General features: G+C 43.9%; 2 protein-coding genes across 5 annotated transcripts in view; one reads left to right on the top strand and one right to left on the bottom strand.

Annotated features, from left to right (window-relative positions):
• The window catches only part of LOC140128194 (surfeit locus protein 4-like), a 319,398-nt gene extending 304,105 nt beyond the window's left edge, over positions 1–15,293 (bottom strand). Inside the window, exons 1-2 of one of the 3 annotated variants that reach the window (XM_072149711.1) lie at positions 15,221–15,293; positions 3,699–3,764 (exon numbers count right to left, since the gene is read on the bottom strand). The gene's annotated coding sequence lies outside the window, so the exon portion shown is untranslated. Of the gene's footprint in view, positions 1–3,698; positions 3,765–14,959; positions 15,076–15,161 lie in introns of those variants that run through there. The other 2 variants (XM_072149710.1, XM_072149712.1) reach the window with 2 other exon arrangements.
• Positions 15,294–15,408: 115 nt separating this feature from the next.
• Positions 15,409–19,075, top strand: STX10 (syntaxin 10). 2 transcript variants are annotated; one of them, XM_072149708.1, is made up of 8 exons: positions 15,427–15,899; positions 16,746–16,916; positions 17,033–17,126; positions 17,307–17,369; positions 17,445–17,552; positions 18,240–18,346; positions 18,430–18,524; positions 18,788–19,075. In XM_072149708.1, the coding sequence occupies exons 1-8, from the start codon at positions 15,865–15,867 to the stop codon at positions 18,865–18,867; spliced, it is 753 nt and encodes a 250-aa protein (XP_072005809.1). In that variant the 5' UTR covers positions 15,427–15,864; the 3' UTR covers positions 18,868–19,075. The 2 variants fall into 2 exon arrangements, with proteins under 2 accessions (XP_072005808.1, XP_072005809.1); XM_072149707.1 differs by having other exon boundaries at positions 15,409–15,899; positions 17,307–17,552.
• Positions 19,076–22,049: the final 2,974 nt, after the last annotated feature.

The raw sequence follows: 22,049 nt of genomic DNA, 5'->3' as shown, positions 1-22,049 counted from the left end.
ACAGCCTTGCAGCACTGGGATCCTGGCTTCCAGAGTTAACATCTGCAAAAGAGTTTGTATGTTCTCTCCGTGTTTGTGTGGGTTTCCTCCGGGTTCCTCCCACACTCCAAAACATACTGGTAGGTTGATTAGATTGTTAGCCCCATTGGGGACAGGGACCAGTTTTGGCAAACTCTGTGCGCTATATAAATAAAGAAATTATTATAATTAACGACAAGGGGTGAAGTAACAAAGCAGTGGGGTTATTGCGTGTGAGGGCGCGTTCACACGTTGCGCTTTGGTTGCGTTTTCATTGCGTTTTAAAACGAATTACAACAGCTGAGGAGAGGTGATTTGCCTAATTACATTACTATTTATATTTGTTAACGCATGCGTTTACGCATGCGTTTTGTAAGCGCAAACTTTAACAGTGATGTAATAAGGCAACATGTGAACGCTCCCTCATAGGCAATCCTAAACAATTAGGTTTTCAGGTTACTTTGGAGGGTTGGAAGGTGAGTGGGTCAGCCTGTCAAGTCTTGATACAGATTTCCTGAGTATGGGGGATACATGGGAGAAATCCTGGAGGGTTGTGAGAAGAGCAGATAGTAGGAGAGTGGAGCAGAAGGTTTTGTGACAAACAGAGATTATTTTTGGGATAGTATTAGCTGATTAGGTCAGATATAAATGGATGGGACAGGTTATAGACGGCTTTGTAAGTCATGGTTAATATTTTAAAATTAATTAGTTATGCAATTGATAACCAGTAGGGAGACTAGCAGAGAGGATGATGAATACTTGGACAGAGATGGCTTAACAAGGTTTGAAATGCTCATGCCCCTAGATGTCAAGTGTCCATTGGGCAGCAAAAAATACCTACCGTATTTTCCGGACTATAAGGCGCACTTAAAAGCCTTGGATTTCCTTGGAAATCCAAAGTGCGCCTTATAGTCCGGTGCGCCCTATGTATGGCACAGGGCAGCGGACCATACTTACATAGGTCCCCGCTACCGGAGACCAGAGACAGCAGATCTCCAGCGGGAACTGCAGACCACGCGGCACGAACAACTTCTGCCGCGTGGTCTGCAGTTCCCGCTGGAGATCTGCTGTCTCCGGTAGCGGGGACCTATGTAAGTATGGTCCGCTGCCCTCCTCCACCTCCCCCTCACCTTCCCCGCGTCGCCGCATCTCTTCTCCGCGTTGCGTCCCGTCGGGTCTCAGCTCCGCCCCCGACCCTGCGCCTTATAGTCCGATGCGCCTTATATATGGAATTATTACATATATAAGGCGCATCGGACTAATGCGCCTTATATTCCGGTGCACCTAATGGCCCGGAAAATACGGTACTTCCTCTTCCCAATTCCTCCTAAAAATAATTGGCATTAAGGCCGCGGTCACACGTACCGCTAAGCGTCCGTTCATAACCAGGTCATGACGATCCTGGCTAAATGAAAATGTTGTATTTAGTGTGACACTTGTATCTTAAAGCTATTTGAGTTAATAAGCCCTATGTTCTGGTGTGGAGATGGCTCCAGTGACCGGATGGTAATAAATAACTGCTAAGCCGTCTGTTTCCTGGCTTCAGATGACATAACACATGTGGGCTAAGACAATCGGCAGGATATTTCCCTCCGTAAAATATAAAACCCAAACAAGCTGGACTGGCTAAAGCATGCAGTGATTATGATACATGACCCAAACAGTTGTCAAGTTTACTCTTTACTCCTTTACATAATTGACAGTTGTTTGTGAGAATTTTTCTTTTTAAGTTTCACATTCAGCTTCTATGGGCTATATGCTTTTATTAAAAGTTCTTTGTTCGTTCTTGGCCAGTTTTAATTAAGATAATCGGTAAAACCTGTCAAAAAACGGATGCATTTTTTAAAAAAAAACAAAACATGCGTTTTTAACTACCTGCTTAAAAACGGGCCAAAAACGGGTTCAAAATGCCATGTGTGACCGAAGCCTAAGTGGCTGGGGCAGGGCAAAAAATAAAGCATACTTCTCCAGCTAAGGGTGCGTTCAAACGTTGTGTTTTGTTTGCGCAAGGGTGATAGCACACGTGCCGCTTTGTCTGCGTTTGCAAACGCAAACAAAGCCGCATCCACCGGTTAGGGGCGCGGCCCGATCGCATCCGTAGAGACACCATTAGGGTTATGGCACACGTGGCGTTTTGAACGCGCTTTTGGCCCGTTTTTTAAGCAGTTTTTGAAAACGCATCCATTTTTGACAGGTCTGACCAATTATCTTAATTCAAACTGGTCAAAAACGCAAGACAATCGGCAGAATATTTCCCTCCGTAAAATATAAAACCCATCCATTTTTTACCAGTGTTAGTTAAGATAATTGGTAAAACCTGTCAAAAATGCATGCGTTTTTTTTTACGGACTGCTTAAAACCGGGCCAAAAACACGTTAAAAAAGGCCACGTGTGACTGCAGCCTTAGGCCGGCGACACACGTAGCGCTTTGTCTGCGCTTGCAAACGCAGACAAAGTCGCGCCCACCGGGGCGGGCCTCGGCCCGATCACATCGACGTTTCTAATTTAACGCGAAACACCGGCGGCTCGTTCCCGATCGCAGGCGTTTCCATAGAAACGCCAATGCGATCGGGCTGAGGCCCGCCCCGGTTGCCGCGACTTTGTCTGCGTTTGCAAGTGCAGACAAAGCGTTACATGTGGCGCCGGCCTAAGGGTGAAGACACACATGGCGTTTTTGCGCCGTTTTTACTAAGTGCGTTTTCAGATCGTAAAAAGCGCATGCGTCAAAAAACGCATGCGTTTTTGTCCGGTTTTCCAAATTTGCGCAATTAAAAACTGACAAAAACGCATGCATTTTCAAAAAACGCACTTAGTAATTAAAAAACGGATGCGTTTTTTAACGCATGCGTTTTTTACTATCTGAAAATGCACTTAGTAAAAACGGCCCAAAAACGCCACGTGTGTCTTCACCCTAAGGGTGAAGACACACGTGGCGTTTTTAGGCCGCTTTTAGTGCGTTTTCAGATCGAAAAAAACCGCATGCGTTAAAAAACGCATCCCTTTTTTGAAAACACATGCGGTTTTGTCCGTTTTTCCGAATTTACTAAAAACGTCCCAAAAACAGGTTCAAAACGCCATGTGTGGCGTATATGTATATGGGTGATGCCACACATGGCGTATTTGGTCCCTTTTTAAACATCTGTTTGCAGTCCGTTTTTTGGCCGCTTGCCATGCGTTTGGCTACTTACAACCTGTTTATCTATTAAGATAATTGGTAAAAACAGACTTAATACGGACCAAAAACGCTACATGTGGCATCACCCTATGTAATCGGGCTGACCCAGTCGTTTGCATTGCCTTTGTAGGCAATACAAACGCCAAGTATGGATGCACCCTCATCAAGAGCAGAGTACAAAAAGTGTCATTGATACCAAAGACAAACTCTTCATTTCAATGAGAAGGAGTTGCAGGTTGGGTTTGTGAAAATCCCAGATGAACAGCACAAATCGCTGCAGGGACCTGTGTCTTTGTGTTATGACGCCTACAGTCAGTATACGCATGCCTTTTTTTGATGGACTGCTTAAAAACGGACCAAAAAAGGGTTCAAAACGCCATGTGTGGCATCACCCTTAGATGCCATGTCAGGCCAACTTCCAGCATCAACTTATCCTGTCAGCTGTGCTGGAAATCCCACAGCAGTCAATGGAGCATAAAATATTATATAGTCACATCCTTCCTACCTGACGTCAAGATGTAGGCTTTTCCTTCAGACTGTCATATACTGTGGATCACATAAAATCAGATGCCTGAGTTGCACAAATAGAAAGAAAAAAAAATTAGTATCATACAAAGATACAATTACTAGAAAAGGCTTTTCCAGGAAGTAGAAATGGCTATGAGAAGGAAATACTTTAAAATACAGGTACTCCTCCGAGCAGTGCAAATAATTGAGTATAGTTTATGACTTTATTTTACAACATTTCCTGCTTATGGACAGTTTCTTTAATCCTGAAAAATCTGTTTAAAGGTGAATACGGATTATGTTAGGTTGGAGATGCTGTAATCATTGCTCAACTATTTTAAGCTCACAAAAATTGAAGGTGGCGTTTTGAACCCGTTTTTTGGCCCGTTTTTTAAGCAGTCCGTTAAAAAAGCATATGTATTTGAAAAACGTATCCGTTTTTTGAAAACGCATCTGTTTTTGACCAGTTTTAATTAAGATAACTGGGAAAGCCGGTCAAAAATGGATGCGTTTTTTAATGGACTGCTTAAAAACGGGCCAAAAATGGGTTCAAAATGCCACGTGTGACCGCACCCTAAGGTCGTGGTCACACGTACCGCTAGGCGTCCGTTCATAGCACGGCGCTAGCACACAGGGGGCGGTCCTTGGCCTGAATGCACATGCGTCGCACTGGAAACGCATGTGCGTTCGGGCCAAGGACCGCACCCCTGTGCGCTAGTGTCCTGTTATGAATGGACGTCTAGAGGTACGTGTGACCACTGCCTAAGGCAGAGAAGTAAATGCACACTGTAATTTTCTATTCACACTGGTCGAACCGGCACGTACATTCCTGTAACCCCATTAAAAGGGATGACAGTAAAACTATCAAAAAACTTAACCCATATCTAAACTGAAATTAATTTTTCTCTCTCCTTGCGATGCTCCACTAGATTTGTAGATGCTGCTGGGTAGTGAGCAGAGAGAGAGGAGGGGAGGCGTTGTATCCTACTTCTTTTCGACAGATGGAAGACCTTTTGACTTCCTAATGCCAAGTCGTCTGGTAATCAGGGTGTGAAAAGGTAGCGTGATGACAGGAAGCAGTTAAGCCTCTGCTCAGCTATTGTTAGATGTCCCATAGAAGTAAATGGTCACCTCTCCAAGTAGTGCATTCATGACAATGGACCAAGCACCCCCCTTCACAAGATGAGACCTGCATCTACAGAACTACTCCCCACAACATTGTGCTAATAGCTCAGCTGATACGCTGCCAGCTCAGGCGCCGCCAGGAGTTGTGCCATCTGTAGTGAGTCAGAGATACTTAGGACATAGGCATCCAACTTCTCAACAGCTATGCTCAAAAAATTAACTCCTTAGAAGTCAAACACTCCTACAAAATGCAACCAATTAGTATGTCAAGGGAGTATTCACACACTGGGGGACATTTACTTAAAGTGTCGGTGTCTGCATTGGCTTTGTTACCGACCTGCTCTGGGAAAGAAGATACACATTTAATATTGTGTAGCTGTGCAGAGACATTTCTGGCGCCGAGACCATTTTCTGTCCCTGGGACCAAAATCTGTCCCGAGCACCAGAAATGTGTCCAACAGTCCCTGCTAGACCAGTTTTCTTTTGGTCTACTTTCCGCCAGTTTACAGCGCCCAAAAAGGGCTGCGACACATATTAATTGTGTCTGAGTTTCCACTCCGCCAAAGCCACGCCCCTTTTCGGAGAAGAGTCGGAGCAGACGGAAAAAGGCATTTTTTCTGTCCCCGACAGCTAATAAGTAGGTCTGAGAGCAGAACATGTGGTGAGAGCGCCACAAAACTGGCGGAAACGCCATAGTAAATGTCCCCCAATGTGTTGTGTCCTGTTTTTTGACGCATTCCAAAGGCTTCAACCTTGATCACATACATGCTCAGGTTACATGGCGTTTTAGCAGATGCAGTAGCAATGTAACCTCAGGATGTGATCAAGGCTGAAGCCTTTGGAATTCGTCAAAAATTATTCAAAAACGTGACACAGCGCATTGTGTGAAACCATCCTAAGGCTCAGCCTTTTTTTTTCGTAATCTGGCATGTGTCGCTTTCTATGCTTGTAACTTTCGAACACTTTTACTTACTAAAATGATTTTGATTGTTTTTTTGTGTGACACATTGTACTTTATGTTAGTAGTAAATTCTGGTTCATATGTTTTGCATTTATTTATGTAAAAAAATAAAATTTGCTAAATTTTTTGTGAAATTTGTCATTTTTAACATTTTAGATGATCTGCTTTTAAGACGGGTAGTTTTACCACTCAAATTAGTTACGGTACTTACCATACTAACATTTCCCATATCTCAACTTTATGTTTTCATCATTTTTTAAAAGACTTAGTATTCTTATATGACATTAGACAGCTTACAAATAGAACATAGTTTATCTTTTGTTTTTTTCCGTAATTTCTAGATTGAAATTTTTGGGATCATTTTTGTTTTAAAATGAGTTTGAAATACTAAATTATTAGAATCCCCCTATGAATTCCCTCATTTTAAAAGTACACCCTTCAAAATATTAAAAACTGCATTATACCCTGCATTTAACCTTTGAGCGCTGCATAGTAATTAAAACAAAATGGAGATAAAATTTTGAATGGTCTATTTCTGTTGTTAATACATTCATTTAGCCATAAATACATTCATTTAGCCATAAAATGTACACATTTCCAAAAGATAAAAAGAGAAAACAGACGTTAAAATTTGTTATGCAATTTCTCCTGAATACGGAGACACCACACATGTGGACGTTACTTGTTATATGGACGCACAGCGAGGCGCAGAAGGGAAGGAGCGCCGTGCAGATGGCAGTTTTATCCTATAAAACTTAGTGAATTTTAGTTTCCTCATTGGTTCCCTTTTCGTTGGAGGTATGGAGCTAAGAGATGCATTTTCCAATGATACCATTTTGGGGTTGGTATCCCATAATGTTGAAAGCATTAACATTTTTAGGGGAGGCTCAGAATTTTAAAAAAAACATCAATTATGTAAAACCTCTATCGTTTTTGCATTGCCGTCTTCCAAGTGGCATAACACGTTTATTTTTTGGCTTCGGAGCTGGTTGATGGCTTGTTTTTGCGTGGGGCATGTAGTACTTTGCACCAGTATTATTCTGGAGTAGATATGTTTTTTTGATAACTTTATATAGCATTTTTTTTGTGGGATGAAATTGGTACAAATCAATTTTTGGTGTGTTTTTACATTTTTTTTTATTTATTTTTTTAACAGTGTTCATCGTGCAGGTTCATCAATGATTATTTTTAATTCTACGGGTCGTTATAGACCCGTGTTATGATTTTTACCTTTCTCACACTATAAGTCATTTTATGTGTTAATGGGAATTTGCGTATTTTTATTTATTTTCTTTTTTGAACTTTTTAATTAGTTCTACCATGGAACATGAAAAAGAAATCATCTGATTGCTTGTTCATGATAATACCCTGCAATACTCAGGGCGGTTTCCCAAGGGGCTTTTTTTCGCAAGTGGGAGGGGGTTTGGCCAAACCCCCCACCCACTTGCGTTTTGAATGCATTTAAAAATGCGACAAAAGCGCCACGTGGAAAACCGGCCTGACAGCGTCATTTAACAGGTTAAACACCCCTGATCCGAGCCCACTCCGACCACGGGTGTTAGGCCGGCGCCACACGTAGCGCTTTGTCTGCACTTGCAAACGCAAATGCAGACAAAGTCGCGCCCACCGGGCGCCTCGGCCCGATCGCATCGGCATTTCTATGGAAACGCCTGCGGTCGGGAACAAGCCGCCATAGAAACGCCGATGCGATCGGGCCGAGGCCCGCCACGGTGGGCGCGTCTTTGTCTGCGTTTGCAAGCGCAGACAAAAGCGCCACGTGTGGCGCCGGCCTTAGGGTGCAGTCACGCACAACACTTGCAATGTGTTCAGAAAAGCAATGCAAATCTGCATTTCCAGCATGCATTCACTAAGGAGCACCCGGTGTTTTGCATTGTTTACATGCAAAACACCAGTGGGGAATTTATCAAACTTTGTTGATATTTTTTTTTTTATTCACAAAGTTTGTCTGATTTGTCATAAGTTTCCACATGTGGAAGTCTGAAAAAAAAAAGTCACAAATATTGGCGCAATTGCAATGAAAAGTCGCTATTTTTTCTCAAAAAGTCACAAAAACTAACAGACTCACAGGCCTCATTTATCAACCACTAAGGCCGCGGTCACACGTACCGCTAGGTGTCCGTTCATAACGCGACGCTAGCGCACAGGGGGCTGTCCTCGGCCCGAACGCACATGCGTTTCCAGGGAAACGCATGCGATTGATAAGCCGATTGCATGAGTTTCTCTGGAAATGCATGTGCGACCTCCCCTTGTGCGCTATCATTGCGTTATGACGGACGCTTAGCAGTACTTGTGACCGCGGCCTAAGATACATCAGGCAAACCCAAAACCTTACAAATACTAGACACAGGTCTCCAGACTAATCATCGAGTTTACATGAAAAGTCACTTTATGTATTCATGTGTCATTACTCTAATGCCCAGTAACTGTAGAGACTATGGCATGAGCTCCTACATGTCACCAGCCTTTGTCATGTGCCACGGTCCTTCCTGTGACATTTAAACAAAGGAAGTTGGCCCAGGAAATAACATACATTTACAAGTTTGGTGCGGAAAGTATCATGTAACATCACTGACAATCTCTCCTCTTAACCCCATTTTGTAGCTTTAGGGTGATGCCACACATGGCGTTTTGAAACCGTTTTTGGTCCGTTTTTAAGCAATCCGTTAAAAACCGCATCCGTTTTTAAAAGGTTTTCCAAATTTGTGCAATCAAAACGGACAAAAACGGATGGAGGACGTATATACGGCCGATATGCGTCCTCCATAGACGGCAATGGGCGCACGGCGCCCTACGGGAGCGGTACAGTGCAGCACACGTGCGGCACCATACCGCTCCGTACCCGGGAAAAAGATAGAACCTATCTTTACCCGTAGTATGGCGCCTTGCGCCATTACTTCCTATGGAGAGGGGCGGGGGTGAGCTGCGCTCACCTCCTCCTCCTCTCCCCGTGCACTGCCGTTGCCCGCTACGGTGCGGTACGGGCGGGCAACAGCAGTGTGAATATAGTCTAAGGCTCATTCCTATTTTTGTATTCTGACTTGTGTCGCTTTATATGGTTATAACATATCAAAGCGATTCTGTTTTTTCTCCACGTTATACTTCATTTTAGTGGTAAATTTTGGCTGATGAGTTTTGCGTTTATTTACCAAAAAAAAAGATTTTTTTTGAAAAATTAGCCATTTTCGGTATTCGAAATCATCGTGTTTTAAGGCAGAATTTACTATTTAAGGGATAAATACTGTTTTGAATTAAATTTTACATATTTAGCATTAAAACCCCCATATATAACCAACCCATTTATTAAATCTGTACCCCTCAAAACTATCAGAAACAACTTTTACAAAGATTGTTAACCCCTTGAGAGTAATTACATCAAAATGGAGGGTAAATTTAGAATGGTCAGATTTTGTCAGTTATATGTTCATTTAGCCCTAAAATTTACACATTTCCAAAAGATAAAAAGAGAAAACCCACCTTATAATTCATTAATATAATTCAAAGTTATCTTTATTCTATGGGTCGATGCGATTACGGGGATACCAGACTTGAATATTTTTCCTTTTGTTTTACTAAATTTGTTCATGATAATACTCTGCAATACTCATGTATTGCAGGATATTAGCAGTGTCAGCCTATGCACATGCATAGACTGACACTGTGCCTTTAAGATGACGCCATAGACGCCATTTTTCAGGCACTGCCTCCAGGCAGTCGGACTCCAGGGCTGCCATAGCAACGATCGGCGACCCTCGAAGATGGCTTGGAGGGGAGGGGGGCGATCGTGGGGGAGAGACCCCCCAAAGGCAAGTTAAATGTCGCGGTCACGCTGACGTCGGCATTTAACGGGTTAAACATCCGCAATCGGAGCCCACTCCGACCATGGGTCTTACACTGGGGTGTCGGCTATTAGTTATAGCCGGCACCCCGTGTAGCCCGATGCCTGTTCAGCTCATAACCTGAACTGAACCGGCAACAGCTCTGCGTCCGATATATCTGTTTAACCCCTTAACGCTCTGCGCCGTAGCTCTACGGCGCAGAGGTATAAGGGATGTATGAAGAGGGCTCACGGGCTGAGTCCCCTTCATACAAAGGTTGGGGTTTTTGCATTCTGCATAAAACCCCCACCGCTAGTAACCGTGGTCGGTGCTAGCACCGATCGCGACTATTAACCCTTTCGACGCCGCCGGCAAAGTCGCCGGCGGCGTTTAAAAGACGGCGGCGCACGGGTGCCGCCATCTTTTTTATGATCGCCGCGCCCCTGAACGTCATCGGGGGGCGGCGATCGGTTGCCATGGTAGCCTCAGGTCTTCGTTTGACCCGAGACTATCTGGCATCTGCAGATTCGTTACAATGAGCCAGTGGCTCAATGTAACGATCAATGTGCTGCAAAAATGCCATATATTGCAATACAGAAGTATTGCAGTATATGGTAGGAGCGATCTGACTATCTAGGGTTAATGTACCCTAGATGGTCTAAGAAATAGTGAAAAAAAAAAAAAAAAAAGTTTAAAAAAAAAAAAAAAGTTATAAAATATTAAAAGTTCAAATCACCCCCCTTTCCCTAGAACGGATATAAAACATAATAAACAGTAAAAATCACAAACATATTAGGTATCGCCACGCATCCCAAAATGTCCTATCTATCAAAATATAAAACCGGTTACGGGCGGCGGTGACCTCCGAGGCGGGAAATGGCGCCCAAATGTCCGAAATGCGACTTTCACCTTTTTACATAACATAAAAAATGAAATAAAAAATTATCAAAATGTCGCACAGACCTCAAAATGGTGGCAATGAAAACGTCGCCTCATTTCGCAAAAAATGACCCCTCACACATCTCCGTGCGCCAAAGTATGAAAAAGTTATTAGCGTCAGAAAATGGCAAAAATTTTTTTTTCTTTTTTGTACACATTCGTTTAATTTTTGAAAATGTATTAAAACACAATAAAACCTATATAAATTTGGTATCACCGCGATCGCACCGAACCAAAGAATAAAGTAGGCGTGTTATTTGGAGCGAAGAGTGAAAGTCGTAAAAACTGAGCCCACAAGAACGTGACGTGCGGGTTTTTTTCAATCTTTCCACATTTGGAATTTTTTTTCAGCTTCGCAGTACACGGCATGTTAAAATAAATAACATTTACGGGAAAATAAAATTTGTTACGCACAAAATAAGCCCTCACACAGGTCTGTACTCGTAAAAATGAAAAAGTTATGGATTTTTGAAGTTGAAGAGCGAGAAATGAGCCGAAAAACCCTGCGTCCTTAAGGGGTTAAGTACAGTCATGGCCATTACTTTTGAGAATGACACAAATATTAAATTTTCACATAATCTGTTGCCCTCTGGTTTGTCAGATGTTTTATCACATACAGAAATACAAGTGCAATCATATTATGAGTAACAAAAGCTTTTATTGACAGTGAGAAGGAGTTACTGCTGCGAGTCAGTATTTGCAGCGTGGACCCTTCTTCTTCAGGACCTCTGCAATTCTCCCTGGCAGCTCTCAATCACCTTCTGGACCAGATCCTGACTGATAGCCGTCCATTCCTGCACAATCACTGCTGCATTCTGTCACAATTTGTTGGTTTTTGTTTGTCCACCCGGCTCTTGATGATTGACCACAAGTTCTCAATAGGATTAAAATCTGGGGAGTTTCCAGGCCATGGACCCAAAATCTCTGTGTTCTGTTCCCTGAGCCATTTAGTTATCACCTTTGCTTTATGGCAGGTGCTCCATCATGCTGGAAAAGGCATTGCTCATCACCAAACTGCTCTTGGACAGTCGGGAGAAGTTGCTCTTGGAGGACATTCTGGTACCATTCTTTATACATGGATGCGGTTTTAGGCAAGACTGTGAGAGAGACCCGATTCCCTTGGCTAATAAAGCCGCCCCACACATGAATGGTTGCAGGATGCTTTACATTTGGCAAGAGACAAGACTGGTGGTATCACTCACCTTGTCTTCTCCGAACAATCGGAAAGGGGATTCATCAGAAAAAATGACTTTCCCCCAGTCCTCAGCAGTCCACTCCCTGTACCTTTTGCAGAATATCAGTCTGTCCCTGATGTATTTCTGGAGAGAAGTGGCTTCTTTGCTGCCCTCCAGGACACCAGGCCTTGCTCCGAGAGTCTCCGCAGTGTCACAGTGCGTGCAGATGCCTCACACCTGCCTGCTGCCATTCCTGAGCAAGCTCTGCACTGCTGGTAGCCCGATCCTGAAGCTGAAACACTTTTAAGAGACGGTCCTGGCGCTTGCTAGTCCTTCTTGGGTGCCCTGGAGCCTGTTTGGCAATAATGGACCCTCTCTCCTTGAATTCCTTGATGATGCAATAGATTGTTGACTGAGGTGCAATCTCTCTAGCTGCGATACTCTTCCCTGTTAGGCCAGTTTTGTGCAGTGCAGTGATGACTGTAGGTGTTTCTTTAGGGCGCGTTCACACGTTCCGCTATCGTCGCGTTCATAACGCGACGATAGCGGAACATGTGAATGCGCCCTCAGGCTACATTCACACGGCGGGCATACATCGCCACCGGGGAGAGGAGCAATGGATGAGCGCTGCGTACCCCCGCCCCTCTTCACACAGCGCACGGCACCGTATTCAATCGAAAGATAGTGCCGCACGTGTGATGCACCGTACTGTCCCCGTATGGCGCCTTGAGGCGATAGAAGTGTATAGGGGACATATATACACTGTATATACGCCCCCCATACGTTCGTGTGAATTTAGCCCAAGACTGTACATTTCACCTACTAGTTGATCTAGTTTGCTGGGCCACAATATTGAATTTTCATTATTGGCACACAGGACAATTCCTTGGACAACCGCTTGAAAATGGTCCAAAACCCTCAAATGTGGCACACAACATATCAGGTGCAAATTACTCCAGTTTTCTGGTGTAGACAGATTGACACCCACTCTGTCATCCGCATTTTTCACAGCCCCATAAACTGGGAGGGCAGAGCCGCAAACACGGCCAAGAATAGGACCTGCTCTGAATTTTTTTCTTAGCTGTGTATTTAGGCCTAGATAAATACATGGGGACGAGGGACACCCGCAAAAGATAATGTCTCTGCCGGCAGAGAAAAGAAAAACATTGGATGCATGAAGGCTTACAGGCAGGTAATGGGGAACAGCATAGGCCATGGAATTATGTTCACTTGGCATTGCAGTATTCCTCCTCTGTGCCATGGTATGGAGATATTCAATAACCCCTTTTAGTGGTCACATGGAGTAATGCACCCAACACTACAAAACACCCCCAACTATATAACATTCTCCGAGCTTCCTAACCTGTCAAAGAGAACCATACAATTGGTTGCTAAAGGAAACCTACGATCAGGAACCTATTAAAAGGGCTCTCCAGCGGGTCAATGTAAATTGTTTTCATACTGTAACTAAAGACATACACACATGATATGTGTATAATCTGCCCTTGTACTTTATATTTTCTCAGTCCTCAACCTTTTATTCAGCTTCATTGTGTCCAGGAGAAGAAGGCCACTGCCCGCTCCTTGGGACTCTAAATCCCATCATTCATTGCACCTTCCCATGAGCTGCTGCACGTCCATGCTACGCGCAGGAGCTGAATTGGAGGTTTTCCAAAACTTCTTGTGGGCTCAGTTTTTACAACTTTCACCGTGCGCTCCAAACAACACCTCTGCTTTATTCTTTTGTGTATACAAGTTTTATAGTGTTTTGTACATTTTCAAAAATGAAACGAATGTGTAAAAAAAAAGAAAAAAAATGTCACCATCTTCTGACGCTAATAACTTTTTCATACTTCGGTGTACGGAGCTGTGTGAGGTGTCATTTTTTGCTAAATGAGCCAATGTTTTTCATTTTGTTTTTGATCACTCTTTATTCCATTTTTTAAGTCGCATTGCGGACGCTATTTTCCGTTACCGGGGTCACCGCCGGCAATAACCGTCTTTATATTTTGATAGATCGGGCATTTTGGGACTTGGTGATACCTATTGTGTCTGTAACTTTTACTGTTTATTACGTTTTATATCACTTCTAGGGAAAGGGGGGTGAATTTGAACTTTTAGGTTTTCGACTTTTCATTATAATTTTTAAAACATCTTTGAAACTTTTTTTACTGTTTTTAAGACCCTCTAGGGTACATTAACCCTAGATGGTCTGATCATTCCTACCATATACAGTACTGCAATACTGCAGTGGGGGGGCTGTCTGACTGAAACGCATGCGTTTCATTACAAACGGAGGTGCACTTGGTCAAACCCCCTCCCACTTTCATTTGGATGTGTTTAAAACCGCTATGAAAACGCCACCTGGAAAGGTGCCCGAAGGTAGGTTTACTTGAGGGGGCGTTCAAACGTGGATGCGTTTTTACATATTGCCATGTGTTCGGTGGGTTTGGAGGCGATTTTCTTCATTACTGGAAGTGTAAGGGTGATGCCACACGTGGCATTTTGAGTGCGTTTTTGGCCCGTTTTTAAGCAGTCCGTCAAAAACCGCATGCATTTTTGACCAGTTTGAATTAAGATAATCGGTCAAACCTGTCAAAAACGCATGCGGTTTTTGACGGACTGCTTAAAAACGGACCAAAAGCGGTTCAAAATGCCATGTGTGGCATCAGACACGTTTTTAAAAACGTATGCTTTTTTTTGAAAACGCATCCGTTTTTGACAGGTTTTACCAATTATCTTAATTTTGTTTGCGTTACCACATGCGTTTTCAAATGCATCAGAACAGCTGAGCAGAGGATATTTGCCCAATTACGTTGTTGTCAACATTGCGTTTGTCACGTAAACGCAATGTTGACAGCAGTGTAATTTGGAAAATTTTCTCCATTCTCCGTTTCTCATGTGATCCGTTCAAAAACGCATGCATTTACCCTAACAAAACACAACGTGTGAACGCAGCCTTAATATCAGATCTTCAGTGGTTTAGCAGCCGCTACGGAGGGCAGTTTTGGCATCTTTGAGGCCCCATAAAGAGGATATCAGTGCTGGTTAGCGCTTTGTTATACTAATGGCTGGACGCAGGTCTGGTCTTCAGCTTCTCTCAGTCCCTGTATGGGGGACCTTGTATCCAGTGCAGAGTTTCCCTCAGTTTTGTGGGTGTGTAATAGAAAAACCTTCCCCTATATAGTAATAAAAGTATCAAGTAAAAATAAACAAGTTTTACCTCAGCTTTGCAATGACCGGTGAATAACGCACCCTGCTAATAGGACTATGTTCACACTGCATCATAGAGAGAATGGGAATTGCCAACAGCGATAAATATGGGCACTGGGCTAAAACCATTACAAGAACGAGCAGAATATTCTTTGAGGGGAATTTCTACCCTCAGATTGTAAAACTGTAATCACAGCCACTTCGAAAAATACCTAAACGTCGAGTAGACGCCAAATAACGAAACATTTTCCTCAAAATCCTGACTTTTCACCTCACAACTTCCCTCCCGCGTCAGTCACTGAATACTGACTGCGTCACTCACTCGCGTTCCCGCCTCGGCGCGGTGGGCGGAGACACTTTTGGAGACGGCGGGTGTAGGCGGGACCACAGTTCTGTGGGAGGGGTTGTGAAAATGCGCACGTGAAAGACTACAACTCCCATGATCCTTAGCGTTCGGCGGCGGAAACACGTGGAAAGTTGAATCAGTGGGGATGTGGGTGGGGAGAAGGAAGGTTGACAAGTGAGAGGGGATCGCTGCTGACCCGATATCAGGGGAGGGGGCTGGGAAACCCCTAAAACTGGAGCCTATGAGCATTAATGTACTTGACTTACTTGGGCTGAGGGGGCTGGGAGAGGGGAGGCAACTGTTTACATAGCCTAGGGGGCGCTGTTGCTCTGTGTGGCTACTTGCTGCTACTCTAAAAGTTGGAAAGTGGCAATTTTAACATTGTATCTCTGCTTTTAATTGTATCCCTTTAAATCAGTATCCTAGTACCTGTGTATGGAGGTATACTCGTGCGTAGCTCCCTGGTAAGCCCCATTTATAGGCGCAGGGTATGGGCCGAGTCTAACTACGTGACATCGTAATTGTCCTGCATTGACCCAGTAATACAAGTGCTGACAAGATCACCCGTCATGTCTCTGGAGGACCCATTCTCAGTGGTGCGAGGGTGAGTAGCAGAGGGGGCAGTAATGGCGGTCACTGGGGTTAACACTTAAAGGGGGTGTCTAGAATTCTTTGTTTATATGGGTGCCTTCCTATGTTCAGATTTTCACAAGCAGTTTTCAAATCCAAAAGCGGGTGTGGATCATCATTGAGAGAAGCTGCTCCTCCTCTGTTTTAAGTCCACTTCTGGTTTTGACATTGATAATTGCATCTGAAAAACTGATCGTGTGAATGCAGCCTAATTCAGAGGCACCAGTCGATTGGTTTTGTTCGCTTGTCCTATAGTGATGATTCTTTGTACATGTATACAGCTGCCCTCTATGTAAAGCATGAAACTGCCTCTTAGGCTGGCGATTGCTTTGTTCACATTTACTGCACATCATCAATAAAGGACAAGTCAACAAGACGAACACCATTTTTTAAAAATATCCAGGACACCTTTATGTTAGGACAACTTATCCCGGCCTCTGTTGGTGTAAGGAGCTCAGCGTGAATCTGCTACAGGGAATGACGCAACGTCACTGCTATTAACCGACAGAGGCCGGTGATGATGGAAGGAGTCACACTAGATCGGAGTCGTTATTGCGCCATGACGGTTAAAAAAAAATTCTGGACCCCTTTAAAAAAAATTTACACCAAAGCAAAATTTTTATTGAAAAGGGTTTGCTGGGGACTGATAACATAAAACAAATGTACTTGCCACTCTTGTGGCTCTGCCTTCCTTCCACCTAGTAAGTAGGAGCAGTACTACTAACATAGTAGGTGTTGTTTAATTTTATTAGTGGCGCCTGGCAAACCAGATGCCCCTTTAATAACCTCTTTATTTACTGTAACGTCTCACCACTACCAGGGAGGTGCAGAAGGCCCTAAACACCAGTCGAGGTCTATACCAACGTTGGTGCGAACTCCTGCAAGAGAGTCAGGTGACCAGTGCCGAAGAGTTTGATTGGACAACCAATGAATTGAGGAATTCCCTGAGAAGTATTGAATGGGACCTGGAGGATTTGGAAGAGACAATCAGTATCCTTATGTGATGTGTTTTCTCAGTGCCCGCCCCCTGGACTCCTTTCTCCCGTTTCCCAGCATTGCCTATATCTTACAACCCTGTCTGGTTATTTCTTTCACTCATATCTTGGGCATTGTTGAATCGAACCAGAAGAAGTTTAAGATATCGGAGGCCGAACTGAATGAACGGAGGGACTTTGTGGAGAAGACGCGGAGTTCCTTAAAGGTGATGTCTAAGTATTGCACAACACCCGTCCCCATTCCTGTATTACCTTCCCGGAGGTGTGAATTGATTTTGTGGTGACCCCAGTGTGAAGAAATAGCATGAATAGTACCATGGAGCAGGGTTATTGCAGGGGTTTGTCGTCTCTCTTCTCATGTGAGTTACATATTTGTACATTTGCAGGAAATGAGGGATCACATCTCTAGTCCCAGAGCCCAGGCCTTCACAGAACGGAAGAACCGAGAGGTAACAGGTTCTCCATTGCTTCTCCCTGTCACAATATATGCAAAGTACTCTAATCATTGGTCTCTTCTCTTCCAGGCGTTGGGTGTCTCTCACCCTCTGACCACTGATCGTTTCTCTCGATTGGACGAAGAGATTATCTCGGGAAACTCGCGCTACATAGAGGAACAACAAGCACAGCAACAGGTCTGCCCTCGCTTAGTGTCTCGTCGTCCTGGCCCTGCCTTAGTGTCTCGACGTCTTGGCCCTGCCTTAGTGTCTCGACGTCTTGGCCCTGCCTTAGTGTCTCGACGTCTTGGCCCTGCCTTAGTGTCTCGACGTCTTGGCCCTGCCTTAGTGTCTCGACGTCTTGGCCCTGCCTTAGTGTCTCGACGTCTTGGCCCTGCCTTAGTGTCTCGACGTCTTGGCCCTGCCTTAGTGTCTCGACGTCTTGGCCCTGCCTTAGTGTCTCGACGTCTTGGCCCTGCCTTAGTGTCTCGACGTCTTGGCCCTGCCTTAGTGTCTCGACGTCTTGGCCCTGCCTTAGTGTCTCGACGTCTTGGCCCTGCCTTAGTGTCTCGACGTCTTGGCCCTGCCTTAGTGTCTCGACGTCTTGGCCCTGCCTTAGTGTCTCGACGTCTTGGCCCTGCCTTAGTGTCTCGACGTCTTGGCCCTGCCTTAGTGTCTCGACGTCTTGGCCCTGCCTTAGTGTCTCGACGTCTTGGCCCTGCCTTAGTGTCTCGACGTCTTGCTTTGGTGATTCTCTATAGGTCAGCCCCTTATTTCTCTATATGGATATTCAGAAGTATAGATGTATGATATATAATATTAGAGGCACAGTTTTGGTCTCCTCCAGACAACATAGAGCAATACCTGTATGCATTGTCTCTGCAGTTGATTATGAATGAGCAGGACGAGGAACTGGAGTTGGTATCGGGCAGTATCCGGGTTCTGAAGAACATGTCCTCAAAGATTGGAGATGAATTGGATGAGCAGGCAGTGTGAGTCCCTGGTGTACAGTCTTGGTATCAGGGTGCACCCTCCTTTGTACTTGTATCTGACACTTGTCGTCTGTCTTACTCAGGATGCTCGATGAGTTTTCCTATGAGATGGACAACACTCAAAGTCGGATGGACACGGTCCTAAAGAGAATGGCCAAAGTGTCACACATGACCAGCGGTAAGAATTTAGGACTCGGTGGAGAGCTGCCTTTCATGGCCTCATATGGACACTAAAAGAAGCACATGTGAATATACTCTTATGCTCCCGACCTTCTGGTTAAATGATTTGAAGAGTGAGATCTCAGCTGTATTTGTTCTTGCTAGTAAGATAAACCGAAGTTTACTGAGGTGTCAGAATATATTGTAAGATGAGGTGCATGTTAAAGAAGTGATGCCATGGAGGTCAGGATATTTATTTGCTCTCTTCTTTCTCTTCCACAGACCGCAGGCAGTGGTGTGCTATCGCCGCCCTGGTGGTGGTTCTCTTTATTGTTCTAATACTGCTGCTCACATTGCCATAGTCCAATGACCCAAGGCCAAGAGTGAGCTGAGCGGTGTGGTGATGTATACATGGAGATTGTGTGTTACACACAGTGAGGAGAAGGTATTTCCCTCCCTGGAAAACAAAGAAAGAAGGTGCCTGTCTATAAGATGCCAAACAGTTGCCACTTATCTGCTGATTTATACTGTGCGCTATGTTTTTTTTTTAAATCGAATTTTGACAAATTAGATGTGTGTTTGTGTCTTCTGTCTATTCAGAAATTGCAGGGTAAATGAGATTTCACTGACGGCCATTACAGGATGGAAAATAATATAATAATGTGTGATCAGACCTTTAGTCGCTCCCGTCTCTAAAGGGTTAGTCCCAAGTTTAGAAGTTATTGCCCTTTCCTTAGACCTAGTCTTGTCTGGGGTCTGCGGTATTATTTGGGCTGCAATACAGTAATTTTAAGGAATTCCTGGGAGGCCTCTACTAGAGCAGTTAAGCTTATTGTACTTTGGTTAAGCCAGTTACAGGCAGACATCCAAAAAGACTTCCTAGGAAGGGTTGTTGGAAACGGTTGACAATCTTCAATAAGATGCGGCTTTTTAGGCGGATGCTTCAATTGATGCTCTCAGAATGTCTGCCGGGTCGGCTGCCCTATTTAATTCAGCTTTATGGTTGAATCGTTGGTCTGGTGATCCGTCCTCAAAGAGATTTTCATCTACAGTACCATAACACTTTCAATTTAAGTCCTTACAACAGCTTTTTTTTATACTCAAAGAAAGGGTAGAGAGGATAGGAATTATTGGGGGGCACCCTCCACAAAGTCCAAGGGATTCTATTTTGGTCAGCACCCGGATCAGCTAAGTTCTCCATTACGCCGGAAGTCCTGTGGGAGGCTGAGGCTTTGGTGCAATCACAACTTTCCCGACTTTCATGACACAAATCAGGGGCGTGGCCGTCTGACGATCCGATTGATTCGGACTGAGCGCGGGATTTAAAATTCAAATTGTGTTGTAAGACATGCACTCACATACACCGGAAAGGAAAAGGTGAACTCTGGCGGACCTGAGCGGGGAAGCGACAGGTGCAGGATATCGGGCCAGACTTCATCCTTGTTGGACAACGCACCTCGGGGATCACGACAGAAAAGAGTAAATGTGTCCAAAATGGCAGCTGACATGAAAGATGGATTATTCATCCCTTACTTGGATGATTTTCTCTTAGTTGGAAGCTCTGTAGACCAGATAACATCGCAGATTGCCCAGGACTGCAGAATTCTAGAGTATTTAGGATTGTTACTAAATATTGAAAAATCTTTCCTGCTTCCCGCTCAAGGAAATTTTTTTTCTGGAAATGTATCTAGACTCCAGAAGTCCTTTCTTCAGCAGGGAATGATCATAGGGTTACTGATGGCTGCGGTCCCTTGGGCGCTTTATTATGCACGTCCTCTTCAGGCCTCGAACGGAAAGTCTTCATCCGTGGACAAGAAAATCTCCATAGATTCTGGGTTCACTTTCCTGGTGGATCAATCAGGATATAGGCAGTCCCCAGGTTACGTACAAGTTAGGTTTTCTAGGTTTGTTCTTAAGTTGACTTTGTATCTAAGTCGGAACTGTATACCTTTATAATTGTTACCCTAGTCCAAATTTTTTTTGTTCTCGGGCCAAGCAACACCTCAATCTTTTTGCCACAAGGAAAAAAATTCTTCTCCCTGCAGGGATAGATGCTTTTTCACAGTCTTGGGATAGGGGGGGGGAAGGTTTCTCCAATGCCACAGAGCTGTTGAGAGGAGGATGTTAAAGATGAAGTCATTTCACCCTTGCAAACCTGTTATGTATAGGATATAATTTTGGCTGAGGAGAACTTTTCAAGTTTTTAGAAGAAGTTCCAACCCACACTCATTCTAGTAGTTGATTTCTTTCAGAAAGGTTTAGATAGGAGGTTTAGATGGAGTTCCCCCATGGGACCTGTCTTTTGTCCTGGAGAACCTTTCCAGGCCTCCCTTGGAGCCTATTCAGGATATTTTGGACAAACTTTTAACGTTAAAAACTTGTTTACAAATAGCCATAACCTTGGATGGGCGAGTTGTCCTCCCTTGCCTGTAGGCCCCCTTATACCAAGATTCTTTCAGACAAGGGGATTCTAAAACCTGACTCGTCTTTTCTACCAAAGGAAGTTTTAGGTTTTCATAGGTCTCAAGATATAGTCCTCCCATCCTTCTGTATAGGTCGGATAGAAAGAGGTTTTATAATGTGGATGTCTGTTGCAATACCTGGACAGAGTAGGTTCATGGAGAAAGTCCAATAAGTGGTTTGTCCTATATTCGCGGAAAAATAAGGTCACAAGTGCCCCTTCCATTGCAATGGTTAGGTGGATTAGGTTAGCCATTACCGCCAACTGGTAATGATGTTTCCTCAAACCATTCTTTCATGCTCAAATTCCACTACACCAGATTGTTCCTCATTAACCCCTTAGGAATTAACGACCATGCCCTTTTTCATTTTTCTCATTTTCATTTTTAACTCCCCCCCCATCTTCAAAAAATCAGTAACTTTTTATTTCCCATGTACAGAGCTGTGTATGGGCTTGTTTTCTGCATAACAAATTGCACTACATAGTGATGGTATTTATTATTCCATCCCTTGTACTGGGAAGCGGGAAAATAATTCTGAATGCGGTGAAATTGGTGAAAACACATTTGCGCCTTTTTCTTGTGGGCTTGGATTTTACGGCTTTCACTCTGCGCCCCAAATGACAGGTCTTCTTTAATTTTTGCATTGGTACGATCACGGGGATAAAACCTGCATAAATTTGTTATGGTTTTTATACATTTTCAAAAATGAAAATCTGTAATCTGACGCTAATAACTTTTTCATACTTCGGTGTACGGAGCTGTGTGTGGTGTCATTTTTTTTGCGAGATGAGGTGACGTTTTCAATGCTACCATTCTGAGGACTCGACAGCCTTTTGATCACTTATTAAATTTTTTTATATTTTGCGAAAGGGCAAAAAAAGTTTCATTTTCGACTTTGGGCGCTGGTTTCCGTTACGGAATTAGACTCTGGGAATAACAGTTTTTATATTTTGATAGATTGGACATTTTGGGACGCAGCCATACCCAGCCGGTTTGTGATCTTTACTTTTTATTTATATCAGTTGTAGGGAAAGGGGGTTGATTTGAATTTTTTTTTTTACTATTTTTCAAACCCCTTGTGG

The sequence above is a fragment of the Engystomops pustulosus genome, chromosome 4, assembly GCF_040894005.1.
Source record: "Engystomops pustulosus chromosome 4, aEngPut4.maternal, whole genome shotgun sequence".
In the NCBI taxonomy this organism is placed as follows: domain Eukaryota; kingdom Metazoa; phylum Chordata; class Amphibia; order Anura; family Leptodactylidae; genus Engystomops; species Engystomops pustulosus.
Note: the sequence above shows the minus strand (reverse complement) of the source record. Positions and strands in the feature narration are given on the sequence as shown.

Coding starts and splice junctions, on each gene's coding strand:
- STX10 (XM_072149707.1), top strand. CDS start 15,865: ATGTCTCTGGAGGACCCATTCTCAGTGGTGCGAGG. Junction 15,900..16,745: donor CCATTCTCAGTGGTGCGAGG/GTGAGTAGCAGA, acceptor CACCACTACCAG/GGAGGTGCAGAAGGCCCTAA. Junction 16,917..17,032: donor GATTTGGAAGAGACAATCAG/TATCCTTATGTG, acceptor TCATATCTTGGG/CATTGTTGAATCGAACCAGA.